The 20,594-nt window shown below is 31.6% G+C and overlaps 1 protein-coding gene across 1 annotated transcript in view; it reads right to left on the minus strand.

Moving 5' to 3' along the window:
• LOC142346022 (uncharacterized) overlaps nucleotides 1-16,351 on the minus strand; it is a 30,245-nt gene extending 13,894 nt beyond the window's left edge. Inside the window, exons 1-4 of the mRNA XM_075398500.1 lie at nucleotides 16,165-16,351; nucleotides 15,619-15,660; nucleotides 14,755-15,105; nucleotides 11,325-11,741 (exon numbers count right to left, since the gene is read on the minus strand). Of these exons, the coding sequence (XP_075254615.1) occupies nucleotides 11,325-11,741; nucleotides 14,755-15,105; nucleotides 15,619-15,660; nucleotides 16,165-16,219 (865 nt within the window). The 5' untranslated portion in view covers nucleotides 16,220-16,351. The remainder of the gene's footprint in view (nucleotides 1-11,324; nucleotides 11,742-14,754; nucleotides 15,106-15,618; nucleotides 15,661-16,164) is intronic.
• Nucleotides 16,352-20,594: the final 4,243 nt, after the last annotated feature.

Genomic DNA, 20,594 nt, shown 5'->3' on the forward strand with positions numbered 1-20,594 from the left:
TCCATTAAAAATTTCATCGTATTCTTATCAGGTTCTATTATAACATTACCATCAGTTTCTTCTTTTATTAATTCTGCTATATCAGTTAACTCATATGCTCCCGGTGTAATAGTTGAATATAGCAACGGGATTCCTTTATAATTATGATTAGGTATAGATGTAATGTTTGGGCTTGAGGTAGAGATAGGGTTAAGGTTAGGGTCAGAGCTAAGAGCCCGAGGTAAAGCTTCATCATCTTCTATAACAGTACTAGCATATAAGAATTGATTATTTCTCCTATTCACATTAAACACTGAATTAAAAACAGATAATCTAAATAAACCTAATTTTGTTGTATTAAGTATAGGTTCACTAAAGTTAAACTTTTCTGTTGGTTTTATCATTCTAAAGTTAAGTGTATACTCTTCTTTAGTTTTAGTTAAAGCTTCGTGTATATTTTGTAGTTCATATAGAATCAAGTTGTCTGTCATTTTTTATCTAATAAAAATGGATTTTAATTTGGATGCAACTTATGGTTACAAAAATGATAAACATAAAAGTAAGATTATAAAAAATAAACCAAATAACCTGCCAACAATGAATAGGGTTAATACTATTATTAATATCATACTCAATAGAAAAGAGAATCACTTAAATTTGCGTGATTCCTATCTAGAGATAGAGTTTGTTGTATCAGATGATGCTGGTGGTGTATTTGCTAATGATGCTAATATTAGATTAGTTAATTATGGTATGATGGCATTGTTTAGTTCAATTAAGCTTGAAACTAGTGGTGGTAGGACTATTGAATATATAGATCATTGTCATCCTAATCTATTGATGTATATGTTATTAACTAGTACTGGTGATGAATATGAGAGTGGTTTTGTTAGAAATCAGGGCAATAGAGATAGTCAACTTAAAAGTGACCATATTGCTGCACAATGAGGACATATGTATATGATGATTAAGATGAGTGATCTATTTGGTTTCGTAAATGATTTAGAAAAGATTATATATGGTTTAGGATTTAATCTAATATTAAAAAGAAATAATAATGATAGAGCTCTATATAGAGTTAATGCTAATCCTGGTGCAGTTGCCAATGATGGTAATATCGAAATTAGAGATATATCATGGTGTGTACCTAGTATTGATCCTAGTAATGATAATAGAATTATTGTGCAGAAAGGATTAAGTAAAAAGAATAATGTAGACTTTAGTTATTATGAAAGAAAGACATTTTATAAGAATGTACCCAATGCTACCAACTTCTTGTTTGATCTAGGTATGGAAAGTGGTATGGAAAGACCACAATATATTATAGTTGGTTTTGAAAATAATAATGTTAATGAGCAAACTCATGATGCAAGTACATTTGATGTAATGAAAGTTACTGAATGTTATTGTAAGATTGGTAGTGAGTTTTATCCCGAGGATAGAATGAATATTAATTATGGAACCAATAATTTTAATGAGGTTTTTAAAGAGATTGTTAGCTTTAATAAAGATTATAATGGGCTACCACACAATATAAAACCATATATAAATCATAGAACATTCGAAAGTAATTATAGAATATATGTATTGGATACTAGATATCAAAGGGATCATATAGGTCCACAACCAATACAACTTAATTTTAAATTTAGTGCTGCAGTTGCAGATGTTATATGTCATGCATTATTATTAACTAGAAAGGTTATTAGTGTGAATAGTGATTGTAATAAGATGGTAGACATAATATCATAGATATAATTTAAGTCAAAGATATAATTATAATTTAGATATAACTCTAGCGTTAATTATACTTTTAGATATAACTCTAGCGATAATTATAATTTTAGATATAACTCTAGCGATAATTTATAATTATAGTATAATATAGTTATTGTTATAATTATATACATAACCATATACTTATACTTATACTTATAGCTAGTCAATTCTAATTGTTACTCTTGTTACTCTTGTTAATACCCAATTATTTCTTATTAGTATTAACAAAGCCTTTAGCATAAATAATGTCTAATTTCTTTTTATTCTCTAGAGCTAAGCCTCTAGCTTCAAGCTTAACCTTGGGCTTGGGCTTGGGCTTGGGTTTAATAACAACAAAAGGATTATACTTTTTAACTTCCATTATTTTTTATTTATAGAAATGAGTCTTTTAAATAAGTTCAAAACTAATCCATATTGTGTTGGAGGTAGACATTATAGTGGTACTGTTAATATAAGAGGAGCTATCACTTCAAAAGGAACTAAAATGTTAAAAGGTAATTGTATTAAGTGTAAGAGAAATAAGTCAATGACAGTATCTGATGCAACAATAGAAGCTGAGCGACTGAAAGATTTCTTTAAAAGTGTTGGTAGAGCTAGAGTTAACTTTGAAAAGAAAGTAACTTTGCTAATAATCCAGTCAGAGTATTAGAAATAGCAAGGAAAATAGGAAGTGCAGCTGCATCTAGAAACCCTAGAGCTGCTTTATCAGCCACACCTGACCTGATTTAATTAAATTTGCAACTACTGGTGAAGGTTTAAGGTAGTACAAAAAGGAAGCGGGTTATACTTATGTTCTAAGAAGAGATAATTATTTGATTTTGATTATAGCTATGATTATGATTATGGATATGATTATAACTATCGATAAATATTAATACTAATATTATTATTACTAAGCATACTATTAATACTAAACACAAATATCTTTAGTTTAAAAAACACTTAACTTATTCTTCTTGTTCTTCTTATATTCTTCATATAACTTAACAAATTCATTATATTCATTATTATCTATTTTATTATCATTCATTGATTTAATAAATAGCTTATTGAACTTGTCACTAAAATGTTTACTTAAAATACACATTTGTGAATACTTTATAATTTTATTTCTAATTTTAGTATTAATTGTTTTTGATAATGAACCACAAACAGTTGCTGTAGCAAAAGCTGTTGGTATAGAATAAGCTAATCCTATACCTGTTAAAGAAACTGATGTTGTTGTTGCAGTTGTTGCTATTGATGATAATACTATTTCTGTTATCTCAGCTGTGTTAATATAATTCTTATATCTACTTAACTTCTTATTATAGTTATTAGTTTCAGTTTCATAATAATTTCTGATATCTTTTATAATGTTAATATTGTTGTTAAATTTATTATTAGCTTGAATCTTTTCGTTTATCAATCTTTCTGATACTGATGACAAATCTGGATATAGTAATCTCTCACTCGGTGCTGTTGGATTGGTCATTGCTTTGCTTATTTTCATTAGCAAAAATTCTTTCTATTTCTTTCATTATATCTTCTTGATTAAAACTATAATGCATCTCAAGTCTATCTTTCTCTTTAATATCAAGTAACTTACTTTGTAAAAGTATAGCAATTATATATTGTACTATAACACCTCTAAGAGATTTATTGTATTCTTTCATTTCTCTCAGACCGTTAGTAAACATTTCATCTAGTTGTATGTTAGTTATATTCTGATTAAACTTATTATTATCAAATTCTTGCTTTAATTGATTTTATTTAGAGATACTACTATCTGCAGCAACTTTATTACAAAACTTAACAGTATTTCTGACTTCATTTGTTGATTCAATAAACTCATTAATTAGTTCTTCATTAACTTGTGTTTCATTTAGTTGTAATGTTTTAGTTGTAACTTTATAAAAGTCACCCTTTCTTAGTTCAGTTATGTTTCTACTTAAAATGTCTATTTTATTAGGAGAGGATAATAAGTTATTGTCACAATACTCTTTATTAACAACATCTTTTTCATCTATCGGAGGATGTACATTTGTAATTTTATAGGTATCCTTCATGTTAATATTATCATTGTCTTCTAGGAATAAACAACGAGCCTTACTTAGTGTTAAGATGTTTGTTGATGTTGATGTTGATTTATGTTTAGCTTGATTGAATCTATTTCCTGTCATTATTTATTTTAAGAAATATATTTAATGATTCCAAAACCTTATTATTAGATTCAAAATCAAACTCGGATTTCAATAGTTCCTGTTCATAATATTTACCTTCTATTATCTCTCCATTAATATCTTCTATTTTATATGTTGGTGGATGTGTTTTTAGAACTTCATTCACTTTAAACAATTCTCTATTCCAATTAGAAGTGTAACTTTTAGAGAAGATATTACTATTATCTGCATTTCTAACATAATCACCAACTTTAAATTTTGGTGTTGCTTTGGTAGATTTAATCTGCGAAGCAGTTTCACTGATATAGTATTTAACTTTATCAGGATTATTAGAAGCGTCAACTGGTGTCATATTAATTGTTGAGTGAATGTTATTGTTATATTTTACAACAGCATCATTTGATATATTTACCCAATTACCATCGCCATTGATAAAAATAGGTTTATTTATTATGTGTAATAATGTTCTATTGAATCTCTCTATGAATACAGCCTTTAAATCACTATAAATAGAATATAGCTCTATCCCTGAAGCGGCTTTTCCGGTTCCATATTCTTTAAGTAAAGATTTAAATGTTTTATTGTAAAACTCACTACCTCTATCTACCCATAATTTTTCTGGTTTTCGTCCTTCTGATAGGATTGTTTTAAAACCATTAGTTATAGATAAACCAGATTTATTCTTTAAAGGAATAGCCCATGCATATTTTGTGAATATATCTATAACTGTTAATATAAACTTATTATTATTATTGTATTTACTTAGAGATGACTTATCAATTAAATCAGCTGACCATGTTTCATCTTTATATAGTGGTATTATTCCTTGTCTTTTAAACTTTGTTATTTGAGGACTGAATACTTCTTTAGCTAGTTGTTGTTGTTGTTTTTCCATCATTATTCATTTACCATAGTTAAAAACAAAATTATCTAGTTGGTCTTGATTATTAATATTCATAGATAATAGTTGCTTAGATATATCTAGCATTTCATCAAATAATCCATCATGACCAGCTTTTGTTTCTAGTATTATTAATTCTAGCCTTTCTACTAAATTATTTAGGTTGTCATTTAATCCCCTGCCAAATATATCATCTCCTACCTCCATTATACGTTTTTTTGTTTTATATCTAGCGCTTTTCTTATCCCCTTTTCCTAAATCATATCTAATATCCTTTAAAAACCTTTTAATATTGTTTTCATCTTCCTCAACCTTATCATCATATGTTACATTTGATTTAGTAAGAAAATCAGTAAATCCTTCTGAAAACTCATATACATTATCCCTAACTAAAAATGCACCCTGCTCTAGAGTTACATCAACACCATTCATTTTATATCTCCTACTAGGTAAATCTACGAGTTCTAATTTTAATTGAGAATTAGTTTGAGCCCCCATGTCATGAAGAAGTTTGGCTGTCTTTGTATCAACATAAACTGGTGCTATATCTTGAGTTTGCTTTATGGTCCCCTTTAACGTTTCACCAATCTGCGAAGCAGTTTCATTAAACTGATAACCAGCTTGCTCGATCTGCGAAGCAGTTTCACCAATCATCTTAGTTTGTTTATCTAACTCTTGATTTTTCCAATCTATTGCTCTTAATGTTTGTTCACTTAATGCTAGATTCCGTTCATTGTTTTCACTGATAGTTTTGGTTAGGTGATCAAATAACTCTTCGATTTCACTATAATATTCTTGTTGTTTTAATTTATCTTCTAATCTATTTCTTCTGTTTTGTTTTTCTAGATTGTTTTATTCTATAAGTTTATCTAGTTTAGTCGTTTTATATGTATTGAAAAATTATAATAAGAGTAAAAAATGGATAATGAAAACAGCTTCTCTCTTAATCTAAAAAGATGTTTAGCCTGTAAAAGACGTTGTAATAATATAGATGAGTTTATTGATCATAATAAGGAACCAAATCAAGATGATTTAAAAATTTTAACTTATTCTAAATATTTAGATGGGGCTGGGAAGATAATAAAATTTCTAGAATATAATAAAAATATAATAGCTGGAGCTACACTACATAAGAATACAATCATGGGAGGCACTATGGAAAAATATATGGCTCAGATAATGATTTATAATATACTAACTACCAACCCTATGGATAAAATGAATGAATTAGGTCTATAATTATTTGTTATAAAAATTAGCAAAGCTTGTTATATAATATAATAGCAACTTCAATTAACTTTCTATCATCATTAATGGTTAGTTCTAGAATATTATTAACCAGTAGGTCTTTGTCTCCATCTAATGATCTGCAAAGCAGTTTGGTAAACCGCGAGCTTTGCTCGTTCACTGATGCTTGGTGGATCATTTTTATTAAATCTCTTTTGAATAGATATAGATTCTCATCATGCGGATATTTTTTTATATTGTTTACATAAAACCTTTTATCATCAAATATATTTAAACTAATCTTACTTGTTTTTGTTGTTGTCATGTTATCGCAAACTTTTTGTATTCTACATTCATCTACTGTTCTCTGTGTATTATTCATTAATGCATCATAATAATCTATGTGCCTAGCATTATTATGCTTCTTTATTCTTTTTTCTTTCGTGTTTTTAGGATAATTTTTGAAGCAATATGTTTTGGGGGACAATACTATAAATTCCTCAATAATCCTACTTCCCAGCTCGTGCTTAAACTTGCCGGGGACTTTATTATTAGTTTTAATAGGTATGTCTAGATTACTTAAGTCCATATGCTCATCACTAACTTTACCTTCACTATAACCTAATACGAAACTGTCCGTATCCATATAGTGAAGCGTTAGATCTTTGAGGGATGGTTGTTGAATATTATAGAATACATCATACATGTGTAATTTACTTAATTCTAAGATAGTAACACCTACATATACTGGAGAATCATATTCTATTTTTTTCTTTATATATTCTATTTGGCTATAATCTCTATATCTAGTTATATTCTTAAATGTTGGTTTACTTACACTTTTCATTATCTTTTTTTCATCATGCAAGAACTTGCTTTGAAAGAAGTGTAGAGGATTTATGCACATTCTTCCATATAATGAGTTATTCATTAATTTCCTTACATCTTTTTCTGCTTCAGTTTCAGCTGTTGCTCTTTTATTTGTATTGTTTTGTATATAATTGCTACATATATAATCTTGTTTAAATTTAACTACTCTATGTATTTTTGTTACTTTTACTCCCATCTTAACATAGAACATTAACATCCTATAATGAACCATATATTCTGTTTTGTTGTTTTGATCTAAGATTAATTTCTCGGATCTGTGAAGCAGTTTCCTTGATCTTGCTTTACTTTTCTCTCTTTGTCGGTATCCCAATTCATTATCAATTATCTTTCTCTTATTAGGCATTAGTGCTAACTGTTCTGTTCTCTCTTTACATTCATTAGTATAATCAATATCATAAACTATATAGTAACCATGATCACTATCATCTGGAGTATTCAATATTACATCGAGGAAACCGCTTGGCTTGCCACGGACGAAGTCCGTTCGCGGATCTAGAGTAGTAGTAGTAATAAACTCAAAATCCTTATAAGGTAACTTTTGCATCATTGCATAACCATATAGGTTGTTTGCGTCTATGTACCATATATTTCTATTAATAACTTTATCATTAGTATCTGCGAAGTAGGTTCCCTGATTAGTATTAGTATTAGTACTAGTATTAGTATTAGTATTAGTATTAGTATTAGTATTAGTATTAGTATTAGTATTAGTATTAGTATTAGTATTAGTATTAGTATTAGTATTAGTATTAGTATTAGTATTAGTATTAGTATTAGTATTAGTATTAGTATTAGTATTAGTATTAGTATTAGTATTAGTATTAGTATTAGTATTAGTATTAGTATTAGTATTAGTTTTAGTATTTTAGTATTAGTATTAGTATTGTCATTAATATTAGCATTAGTATTAGTATTCTTAATATTTATATATCTATCACCCATTATTCCGCATATACCACCTCGCTTTGCTCCAACAAAATCATCTAGCATTTCTTTATCTTGTAATGTATCTAATGTTACACCGCTTTGCAATAACCAACAATCAAAACTATAACCCGTCCACTATATTTACCAGTTTCATGACAATGATCTCTTACTTTATTAATACATGTTTTGCTGCAGATATGACAAGTGTTATTAGTTTCATGATATAATTTATCTTCTTCTGTGAATATCTTCTTTTCATTATGTTTGAAATTATTCTCAGTTTCTATTTCTAATAGATCTCTAGCAAATCTTTTGATGCAGCCTAGACCGAAGTAGTTCTTGAAGTTACCTTGCCAGGTGTAAACCACAGCTATTGGAATATGTTCAGCTATTACATATTTACAATCATTAGTTGAGACATCGGTAAAACCGCTTCGTGGATCAACAATGCAACATTCTATATCGGCAGTTATAATATTTTTTATATTCTGACGTTTGTGTTCATCTACAAAAGTAATATGTTTTTTCTTAGGACAAAAATCTCTGGTTTGAATGAGGTGCTGCATTCGTGTTTATCATATTTAATTTGTGAGTTAAACCATTAGGTACACCTATCACAATAATAATATTTAATGTTGTTTTTATTTGGTCGTTCTAACAAGGTTTCTATATTTTTTATTAGGGCACAGTGTTCTATTTGACCATTACTCCAAACTAGTATTCTTACATCTTTTCTATCTTTATTAAAATCATCCACTTGTTTAAACAATTCTATTTTACCATTACCACAAGGTGTGTATACCCAAATATTAATATTATACAGTTTCTGTATTCTTATTATATAAGCAAAATCATCTTCATATTGTTGTCTTGGTTCAATAAGTTTATCTACATATTTACTTTCTCGAGTTGCATGGTGTGGGGCGGGATGTGGCCAAGCAGTAATAGTTAGTTGTAAGCAGTTGTTTTTATAACTACGTATATTTAATATCGATTTAGAATTTTTGAGATCAGGAGGTAAATCTATATAACTACCAATAGATGCTTTAGTTGGTTCAATGCTTAACTGAATGCTTCTTATTCCAAGAAACTCAAAATCATAACCATAACCTTCATATATTTCCTTTTCGAAATCTAGCCACCGATTGAAGTCACCATATTCATATATCGGTGAAACCGCTTCGCGGATTGCATTATTATTAATATAAACAGTATTGAAAAATATTTTTGTAGTTTTAACTTCTTCTTTGGTTCTCTTCTTATAATCACATTCAGCCGTGATCTTATATTTAAAACTCTTAACTTTACGAAACTGGTAACAGTTTTTAATTTCTTCTAAAGAGTAATTAGTTGCTTCATCTATATCTTCAATGTAATTCCCACCTTTATCAGTAATGTAAAATTCTCTCATGTTCTGACTTGAGTTTATATCGAAGTCTTCTGTGTTTTCTAGATACATGCGATTGTGACTATATGAATGAGTAGTTAGAGCTACTTTACTTATAAATTCTTCATGACATTCTTTACATATAAACCTAATCTTAGAATAGATATTGTTTTCAGTTTCAGTTTCTGATTTAGTTTCTGTTTTAGTTTTAGCCCTAGTTTTAATAATATAATCATCTTCATCCAAATTATACACCCTCTCCGAGATTTCCTCTTCTTCAGACTCAAACATTTTTTCCAATAGTTCCTTATGTTTGAGATCGTATGATTGATGCCTGTATAAAGCCTTCTTTGATTCAAAGGATAGATTACAGACATCGCAGAAGTTTATGACACTAGTATTAGTTGATTGAGACATGATGTATTTTTTTAGGGAAATAATCAAAAAATAATATTTCGAAAATTGGAAATGAAATGTGATAAGTGTATAAGTAAACCTTGGAAAGAATGTTGTAATAAGTGTAAAGAATTAGAATATTCTTGTTATGTATGTAAAAATATGGTTAAGGTTAAAGATTATATAGAACATTTGGGATATCATTATTCTGATCCTGATCAATATCTAACGTGTAGTATGTGTAATGTTTATAAACATATATCATTATATAGATTTAGAAATAGGAAATGTAGACTATGTATTTATCTTCATAGATATAGATATGGTCACACTAGAAATCAATTCAGAGAGCATGTTTATAAATATAATATTCAAGAAGACGTAGAAAAACACTAATCACTGTGTTTCCACCGATCTCAGTGTTTTTGACTGTATACCCATCACAGTGTGTCCCATATACAGTCTCACAGCAGGGATCATCCTTTTTAAGAACTGTGAATTTGGTTTTTTTTATCTCACTTAGTTTCATAGTATTTCATCAAATCCTGAAAGGCGGCATCGCCGATCGGGGGACGTTCACTGGAGTCAGTGAGGAAGGAACCCCAAACCTTCCGTTTGCAAAAGCAACTTAACTAGACTCGATGATTTAACCACTACACCAAGTGAGACAGAAAGTTTTGTTTTTAAATTGATTAAATATTGATTAGGGGATATATGAAAATTTTTATTATTTTAAAATTTCTTTCAATTTTTGTTCAAGTTTTTTCGCAAGTTGGTTTTACGTGCTTTTCACACGGTCTCATCTGCGAAGCAGTTTCACTGATTAGTTTTATACTAGTATCTGGGAACGTCCACCGGAGTCGGTGGGGATAGAACCCAAACTATCGGTGAAACCGCTTCACGGATCCGTCTGATAACAGTTAATTACCAGCTTAACTTTGTACTAGTGGTTTGCACTAAGTGAGACAAGAAAAGATAGATTTAAAATATAAAAGAAGTGAATATAGAGCTAATATATAGTAGTGGATAAAACAAGGGATTCAACAAACAGTAAAATTTGGCCCGATTCGACATGCGCGATTAGCGTTAGGAGAAAGGGACAAATTTTACTGGTGGTTGAATCCCTTGTTTTATCCACTACTCTTAAACTCGAAAACTCAGTCAATAGAGTGAATGACCGGTGGGAGGTACTGCTCAGGTTTTGAGGTTACAGTCGAGTTGTGATTGGGCAAGATAGCAGCCAATCAGGCTTCAGGTCCGATTCAGGGAAGCTGGTTAATAAAGAGAGAAAGAAGTCAATTAAATGCCAAAACTGTTATCAGAAGAAAAATATCGTGAATGTTCAAGGTGTGAATACGATTCTAATCAGTGATTAGCATCAATTATTTCTTGAAACCTTCAAATTGCGATAACAAACATCCACGAATGACCTCTACAGACGGTGGGCAGGAGGGGACGTAGCTTTGAGAGGCGGTTCGCCAAAAAATACCAAGATCTTTTTCGCTTGTGCCCCCCCCCCCCGGGCTTAGTGGGTGCATAGTATTTGCAAACCCCCCCCCCAGACTCACGTGCTAAATTTATATAATGATTTACTATGTAATAGCACGTGCTCCGTAACTGGGAGAGTAAAACGTACTTGCGGGGGGGGGGGGGCAACGGACAAGATCCGACTTACCCTCGAAATCGAACATCACCACTAGCAGTCCTTTGTTCTCTCTCACAAATGCCTCGGAATCAGAAATTGTGAACACCCTTTGACCTTCAAGATTCTGCTGAGAACCCAAGTCCGACATCGGGTCAAAGTAATTGCCCGCTTCCTGATGGCGATTTTCACCCGAACTTTCAACTTCTTGACTCTTCGGGCGCTCTCGTCTTGTCGCCAGCCAATCAGATTTCGAGTGCCTGCTCGGTGACCAATCAGGTTGGTCCGTTTTTACACGTGAGCAGTACGAAGCCGGAATGTATCCTTCTATCCGAGTTCTGACGTTTACAACGTAGATCCAGTCGCCTAATCTTTTGATTTCTTTCAGCTGGTCATTTTTGAAGGCCAGAAGTTCCTCCTTTTTGCTGGGTTTAAATGTTTGAGTGACAACTAAAAACATGCATTATATTTTTCTACTCCGATGCCGGTAAACTCACCCGGTCAGAGATAGGAATCTATAGGATTTCATGAATTTATAAATCAGAACTAAAAAGGTAAGAAAAAGTAGTTTTTCAAGATCGAAAGGCAAGTTTTTTAAAACCGTTTTTGCATTTGGAAAGATCGAAAGGCAATTCAATTAGAGCAAAAAAAAAACAAACGCAAAAGCGTAATTTCATTGAGAACAATTTTTTTTTCAGGTGAGTTTCAATTTGAGTAAATTGAATTGCGTCGTGGTTTTAATGACTGTCTCACTTTTACCATCTGCTATATCAGTATATAGTTATAAGTAAGTATATAGTTATCTCCAGCACCATTTCTTGCTTATATCTAGCGCTGTGACTATTGGTTTAGAGCATCAGCATTTTTTTACAACCAAGATATTTATATCAATAGACTATAAAAAGTGATCTTCAATTTTGAACGAGTTGATCAATTAAGTCCATGTTTTGTGGGTCTCAATATCTAAATTTCCGTTTCGATATCTGTGGATATTTAACACTTTCCGTACAGTTTGGTTCATTGAAAATCTTCATTACAATTAAAGTTATTCAATGATTTGTATTGTATAGAACTGTAATTTTGCACAAAAAAAAGATTTTTTGGCACATATAATATTAGGAATATAGTAACCGTATAAAAAAACGCAAAACAACCGAGAAACAAATCAACATAAATTGCTGATCGGTTTCAATTTTAAAATTCAATTTAGAAATCAATATTGGTATATATTTTTTTTCAGCTCAGCAGACGACAAAAGAAGAGGCCCTTCTCGTTTCTAACTTTTTAACTTTTTGTTCTTGTTTCTAGCGTAGCTAATCAATAAAAGTTGGGATAAATTTCTGATAGATAAAAGTTCAAATGTTCAGTGCTGATATTTAATAGTAATTGCTACGTTTATGCTAACTAAACCTATGTCTTTCTACTGCTCAAACAAAACTCAAACTGAAAACTTTTGTGAACTTTGTAATGTCATATAGGAGGAGCTGAAAAATCCTAGCAAAATTAAAAACTCTGATTAAAGGGCGAGCCAAATCTTGAAACGCACTTGAATCTTCATGCTGTAAAGCTGCTAAAAATATATCTCGTCAGTGCGAAATGCGTTAAAAAAAACACAGTTTTTTTAGCTTTTATTTTATATGAAGTTTAGCGTTTAGTTTAACGTCAATCACACATAATTTTCACAATTATTTCTAAAATTTTATCTTACAAAAGTAGAGTAAATTGAGTCGCCGAATTTACATTAACTTGACGCGTAAAATTTTTCAGCTATTTTAACATAAAAGAGCCAATTTTAGAGCTGATTTTTTAAATATGATAAATCCCAGTAAATTTAATTGTCTGAATAATGTACCATTTAGATGCGTACCCGCAAAAAGTCAGCTTAAAAGATGAGATGGTGAAAGACACGGCTGTGATAGTGGTGTTTCTGGGGAGTGGAAATTGATTCGATTATCTTGCTAATTTCAGCAAAAATCCAATTGATGCATCGCTTTTACCGCAACCTTGAATAACTGTTGTTATAACCAGGTGTAAAGAGAAAATTGACGTTAGAAAAACTAAGGTAAGGTGACACAACTATAGAAGAGGAGATAAACATGGAAATGGTTAGTTACTTGAGCCTCATAGAGAGCAACCGAAACGTTGAAACTTTGTGAGATCTGCAGTAAGAAGCGGTTAAATGTTCGCAAATACTGCGGAACAAACCTATTGTATTACACAGTCTTTTGGTGAATGTGGCAAAAGTGATGAGATCAAATATAGTCTACATCTGGTTTCACAAGAATACAAGGTTAACACCACAAGGAAAAAAGATGCCCAAAAATTTAGCCTACGTGAACATTAGCCGAAAAAGTAGCAGAAGTAAATGCTTCAGATCGTTTTTGTATGCAAACATAAATGGACGCTCAATGATCTATCTATTGGATCTTTTCTGCTTTTCTGCTAGTGCCTCTCCCCCCCCCCCCCCCCCTCCCCTCACCCTACATTGCCAAAATTTAGGCCCTTCCTCCCAACAAAAATTTAACAACAACCATATATGTTCCATATTCAAGAAAATTATAGTTGTAGACACCTTTACAAAGCTCTTAATTACTAAAAATGCAATAATAAAAAGTTTTTGGTTGATTTTTATATTATATGCAGGGACTTTTTACTATACGTAAATTATTCTCAATCGCTTTATTAGTGTTTTCTAAATGAATATTTACTCGTATGCATACATAATGTTTAAACATAAACAAAAAGAAAGGGGGTGCCTAATTTACTGGGGGCGCTAGCGCAAAAGATTCTAACTCGCTTACACATGCAATTAACTCATTTGGCTATGCCTCAGTGGCCTATGGGACTTGATATGAATCTATCACAACCAAAAAAAAATATTTTTTACCGAAAATGTCATTCTCGCAATAACATTTGTGCGTTCTCAAATCTGATTGGTTCATTTCGTTCGTTTTCCGTGTTTTAGCAAAATTGTCGTAATCGGCGGCAATGCGAAAATCGCCGACCAAATTGCAAATCCTTTGTCGCTATTTTCGGCAGTGAATTCTAGCTACAATAGCAATGCAAAATTAGCTCGCGAAATATGTTCAGCATGTTCGGTTGCTCCAGTTTTTTTTCGGTTTTAAATGTAGGAAGTCATCAGTATTTTCAATTCATATTTTGAGTTTGTGTATAAAATAGTCAAAAATTGTAAAAACTTTTATTCACAGGAATTTCTTGCGTACATCCTGGAGGAAATTGTTTGAAAGAACGACATACCAAATGAAGATTCCCTGCGTTTGAAAAGCAAACATACCGACAATACTGAAGAAAAAAACGTAAAAGCTATTGTAGTTTCTGTCAAATTAAAATCGAACATGTCAACAATTTTCCTACTATTAGAATGGACCGTTTTTTTATAAGAGCAAACTATTACTGAAAATTTTAGAGCTGCCCTAAATAGGAAATGATTCCAAGAACTAACCCAAATCATAGTCAACTGGACCCTGTTCTTCCCCCATCAACTGACGTCTCATCGTCTCCCGTCTCATCAAGGCTTCCAGACGTCCGGCACTTGAAGTCATTTGAGCTTCGTTTGAAGCTTGTACAACTGGGTTGGCAATAGGGTTTTTGGTTGAACTGTTGATCGGGTTTGTCTTGTCACTGTTGTTACTGTTTTTGTTGTTGTTATTATTGATGTTGTTATTGGTGTTGTTGTTGTTACTGTTGTTGTTGTTATTGTTGTTGCTGTTGGGGTTTTTGTTGTGACCGTTTTTGTGTTTCGAATTTTCTTTCGACATTGTACTCCTTCTCTGGGCTGTGCTCATAGTCTGACCTAGAAACAAAATGGGGGTTTGAAATAATCTGGCTTATTTTTTGCATCTGTTTCTGTTTCGCAACCCACCCTTTACCATATGATCCCACGCTACAAACTATGTGGTTTTGTTTAGCACGATACAATGTAAATAAAAAATCGCCTATTTGGATTGAGAAAATGCTCACAAAAACTTTATCAATTTTTTTAAGATCATTTTTAAAAAGCAATCAAATTTCACGAAGTGTCCACGCGCAAAAATACAGACAATAGCTGCTAGATACGCAAAAGAAGAGCAAAATAATTTATTTTTATATGGTGAATGTCATTGTCCAGAAATAAAAGATAGAAATACCGGGTCATTAACTTCTTCCGGGTCCGTGTATTTAACGACCCGGATTGACACTCCACCCCTCCCACCCCCCCCCCCCCGCAGACGAGTCATAATTCCACGACCTCACCCCAGGAAGCACGAACTCTTGGTTCTTTAATCTGGTCCGACATAATCCCAGTACTTTCTTAAGAGTTGGTTACCTGGTGTGATGTGTCTTGGAAACTGCGGGGTCATCGGTGCATCTAAACAAAATACCATTTGAAACCAAGGGTTGCTCATGTACATGAAGAATTTAATCATTGCTTTGACATAAACTTTGCCAAATTTCAAAGAGCTGTCAAATTGTAACAAAAAATTTATTATTTAATAAATAGGTTACTTTAGTTACCAAGTCCTAATATTTATTTAAATTTTAATTAGAAATTTTTTAAAAGTTTGAAATTTTTTAAAAAATTTTTGTAAACGTGCAAAGTATAAAGATGATTGGTGAAGTTTTATCAGAGCTGGTGAGAAATAAAAACGTAAAAAATGAGACCCGATTCTAAAAAATATTTATAAATAATAATGATTGAACAAACAATCAAAAGGAAAGATAAAGTTAGGACTCGTTTAAGAATATTGGCTCGAAAAAAATGAAATTGGGTTCGAAGGAATAGGACTGCGTGAAAATTATTTACAGAACAATTTTACAAATATATATTTTTGAAAAAAAAATAGTTTTAACAGTTTTCAGTATTTGAACATACCGTTTCCTGCGGAGGGTCGTGATTTTCCATGTTTTGTAGGACAGAAAAACGCCATTTTAAAACAATCAAACTTTGTTTATAAATCTTTAAAACCATATGATAAAATTTGATTAATGACAAACATTTAAAACCGAGCTGCGTTGAGTATTAAATTTGAACACTTTCATATTAAAGCGAAACGCACTATAGTATCTGTGCATTTTAAAAAAGCAAAATAACAAAATAAGCCTCTGTTATAAGCTGCATATTAGTTTTAACGTAAAAATCAAAAGTATTTAATTAATCTAACTAAGCTTACTGTAGCAAGAAAAAACGATAGGTTCAATAACTATCACTTTCTAGAGCAATGTTTCTTGTTCATACCGGTAGGTCTTTGTAGGGGGTCAAGAAAAAATCCGCCTATTAAATTGAAGCTAAAAATTTCAAATCAAATTTGTTTCCAAATCAACCATTTCGCATTAGATAAATGAAAAATTGCATATTGAAAAAAAAACAAGCACACGAAAAAATAACTTAAGGTTCAGACTAGTTTCAATGATTGGTCTGAAACTTAAGACCAATTGAATTGTTCAGACTAATTTCAGACCAATTTCAATAATCGCATCAGATAATAGGAAAATAGCATATTGAAAAAAAAAACAAGCACACGAAAAAAATAACTTAAGGTTCAGACCAATTTCAACTCAATAAGATTTTGCCAGCGCAGCGTTTTTTAGGAAAAGAAAAATTAGCAAGATCATTATAGCCGTTCTGTATAGATTGTCATTTAAACATCCGCCTATTAAATTGAAGCTAAAAATTTTAAATCACTTTTTTTTCAAAAATGGAAAAACCCTTCCCAAGTCAAGGTGTGCGTTAATGATCAGACAATTAAAAAGGCAAAGGGGGGAGGTAAAGTGCGTTTTTGATTACTTATACGAGCGCCATATTAAAGTCTGCTTACATGAACGAGCTTCCTAGTCAAATTCTGCCTAACGTCTGATAATTAACGGGCTTTATTCTGATCATTAACGAGCTAATCTAGAAACGCGATTACTTCTTTTGCGCGCAGCTTTTAGGATAATGATATAACATTATGTCGGAAAATTATCTCAAGTTGACTAAAAAACCAACTTATAAGATTTTGCTGTTTTTTCTGGTGGTGTTTTCCTCCTTTCTCATCCGGACTGGGGACAGGTTACGGCGGAGTTACAAACAAACAACTATAGGAGAATTGAGTCCGAGCAAACGGTAAAAATCCGCACCCTAAAACTCTCTCTAATAAACGAATACATACATACATATATACAAACATTATGTTCGTATACACATACATACAAACATCCAAACAAACATACATACATATATACATACATACATACATACATACATACATACATACATACAAACATGCATACATACATACATACATACATACATACATACATACATACATACATACATACATACATACATACATACATACATACATACATACATACATACATACATACATACATATATGCATACATATATACATACATACATACATACATATATAAATACATACATACATACATACATACATACACACACATACATAAATACATAAATATATACATACATACTTTCATGCATATCTATATATGTATGTATATATAAATATATATATATATATATATATATACAAACATACTTAAATACACACAAACATACATACATACATACATACATACATACATACATACATACATACATACATACATACATACATACATACATACATACATACATACATACATACATACATACATACATACATACATACATACATACATACATACATACATACAAAGATACCGAATCTGGCTAAACCAATTATGCCGAAGCTTTCTTACATTTCAAAACAAACAGACCGACGATTTCTTACGTTTGAAACGTTTGAAACATACCAAACAAACCGAACATACCGAACAAACCGAACATACCGACATTTGAAACCAAACATACCAAACAAACTGAACAAACCGACTTTTCCTTGAGTCGTTTTTTGTTCGGTCTTCTGGACTAGACAGCAAACATTGTTTCATAGATAAAAGTATTACAAAAATACTTAAATTGTATTTTGTTTGTTCTTACAAAGTATATATTAGTCATCAAATGTCAATTGTACAAGTTTTTCCTCTTGATATGCAAGTCCCAGAGAAAAGTTTTTTACTAAAAATTGTTTCTTTATTAAAAACTAAGTCAAAGATCACCCGAGCACAATTTTTTTTTAAAAAAACGGGTTAAAATCTGATCATGGCTGGCTATGTTCTAAAAGGGTCTGATAATGGCAACAATAAAAACGAGTTAAAAAGAGCTCGTGTGAAAAACGAGCTTAAATCTGATAATGGCTGATTATTGTCTGGATGGGTCTGATCTTGGCCAATTTTAGTCTGGATGGGTCTGATCAATAACTCACACCTCGACCTGGGTTAAGTCTCTCCCGAGCATTTTTTGAACACTAGAATTACAGCAATGAACGTAAAAAGAGACGTAAATGGGGTTAAAACATTTTTCTTTGCTAGAATTTGCATTTCAAAGACGCTAAATATCTTGCTTTGAAGCATCTACTGTTACGCAGTAAATGAACAAATTTCATCCAATCAGAATCGAGTATTTCTAAACTTTAAAATAAGATTTAAATACGTTCTAGTATACGTAGAAAGTTCCGAAAAAGTTCAATTTACCTAATTTTAAGTAAATATAACCACGTTATGTACCGATTGAGGTGGTTTTCGGCTCAATATTTTTAGGTCCTCTAGACAATAGACAATTGCCGATTGAATACGAACTGATTTTACGTCAATAACATCAGACAAAAAACCAGTAAAAGAGCATCGAAAAAACCTTGCCGCCTAAATTTCACTGGTTGCATTGATCGTTAATGCTTACGTTGTATGATTGTACGTTTGATACTTATACGTTGCTTACTGTTGAATACCTCTTGCTTTATCTTTTACAGATGAATTGAACTTTCGAACTACAGGTTTACTGATTTAAAATGGTGCAGCGAGAATACGGGCCAGATATGATTCCCCCAAGTTCATGCAGAATACTTTTCATCTTTAACCTAATTGTTATGATCAACTTAATAGATAGATATATTTGGTTCTTAATCTGAAGCTTGATTACTTATCATAATCAGCAGTTGAGGATATCAAACTACGGTCAATGAGTCCACCCTCTTCAGCTTCACAGCAAGATCACTACGCCAACTATGGCTCAATCGTGGTGCAAGTGGGCCAATGTGGTAACCAGATAGGTCCTCAGTTGTTCAAGATGACACAACATAGTGTCTCAAATGGACTTGTGGACTGAACAAGTTATTGTCGTGCTGTATGTGTAGACACAGAGGACAAAGTCGCCAATGTCAGGATGCTCAACAAATACCTCAAGCAGGTGAGATATCGAGAAGGGAATGTGGTCAACGGACACTTTGGACGAGGATCCAATTGGGCCATGGGATACAATCTTGAGGAGAGGTGAATTTAGTTTGGATCCTGTTCCGCTTTCTGAAACCATCGTCTTCCGCTCTGTGATTATTTGAAATTTTCAAACCCTGATTATTAAGAAAAATCTCAGCACTTAGGCGGCAAGAAACCCAACCCGTGAAATTTATTTTGACATTGGTGTAGTAGAAGTAAACTAATCTTTGTAGAAAACATTGGTAAGGAGGCCCACAAAAAACAATTTTTGAGACGAAAAAACATCAATTTTGAATATTTTTGGTAGATTTAACGAAAATTCGAAAAAATTGATACAGTTGTTCGTTTATCAAAAACAATCTCCGATAAAGAGAAAACTGAAAGAAAATTACGCCAATTTGTCCAATTTTTAAAATTTTTGGTCAATTTTGATGCAAATCAAAAAACATAGAATATCAATATAGAATATTGAAAAACCGTACTTTCAGGCATAAAACCGTCCAACTTACTGGATTACCGTTCCGTATTCAAAAAATTGCAGAAATGTAGACCAAAAATATAAAAAATTGAACAAAAGCATAAAATTTTGACAAATTTGTCCAAAAAAATCAATTTCCAGCAAGAAGGTTCGTAAGCTCAAAAAAGTAGTGAAAATTTTCACAACCTCCGGCCTACAAAAAAAATCGAATTCCCATAATTTTTCTCGTCGATCGTTTATGAACCGTTTTTCTCGCGTCCTTTTCGTCCTTTCACTTTTTAGTTTTCCGTGTTACGATTTTTTTTCTCAATAACGTCGCTCTCCCAAAACTTCGATTTTCGTTTTCTTCCGCTACTTTTCCAAATTTCAGTGTAGTATGTCATATGTGTTGAGGTATGTTGTTGTTTTTGCTGAGTATGTTGAGTATGCTAGTATGCTGGTTTGTTGTTTAGGTCTTACAGCTTTCTAGGGTGTGACTTAAGTTTATTCTCGAGTTACGGCTG

This window comes from Convolutriloba macropyga, chromosome 9 (genome assembly GCF_964194025.1).
Source record: "Convolutriloba macropyga chromosome 9, txConMacr16.3, whole genome shotgun sequence".
NCBI classification, from domain to species: Eukaryota; Metazoa; Xenacoelomorpha; order Acoela; family Convolutidae; genus Convolutriloba; species Convolutriloba macropyga.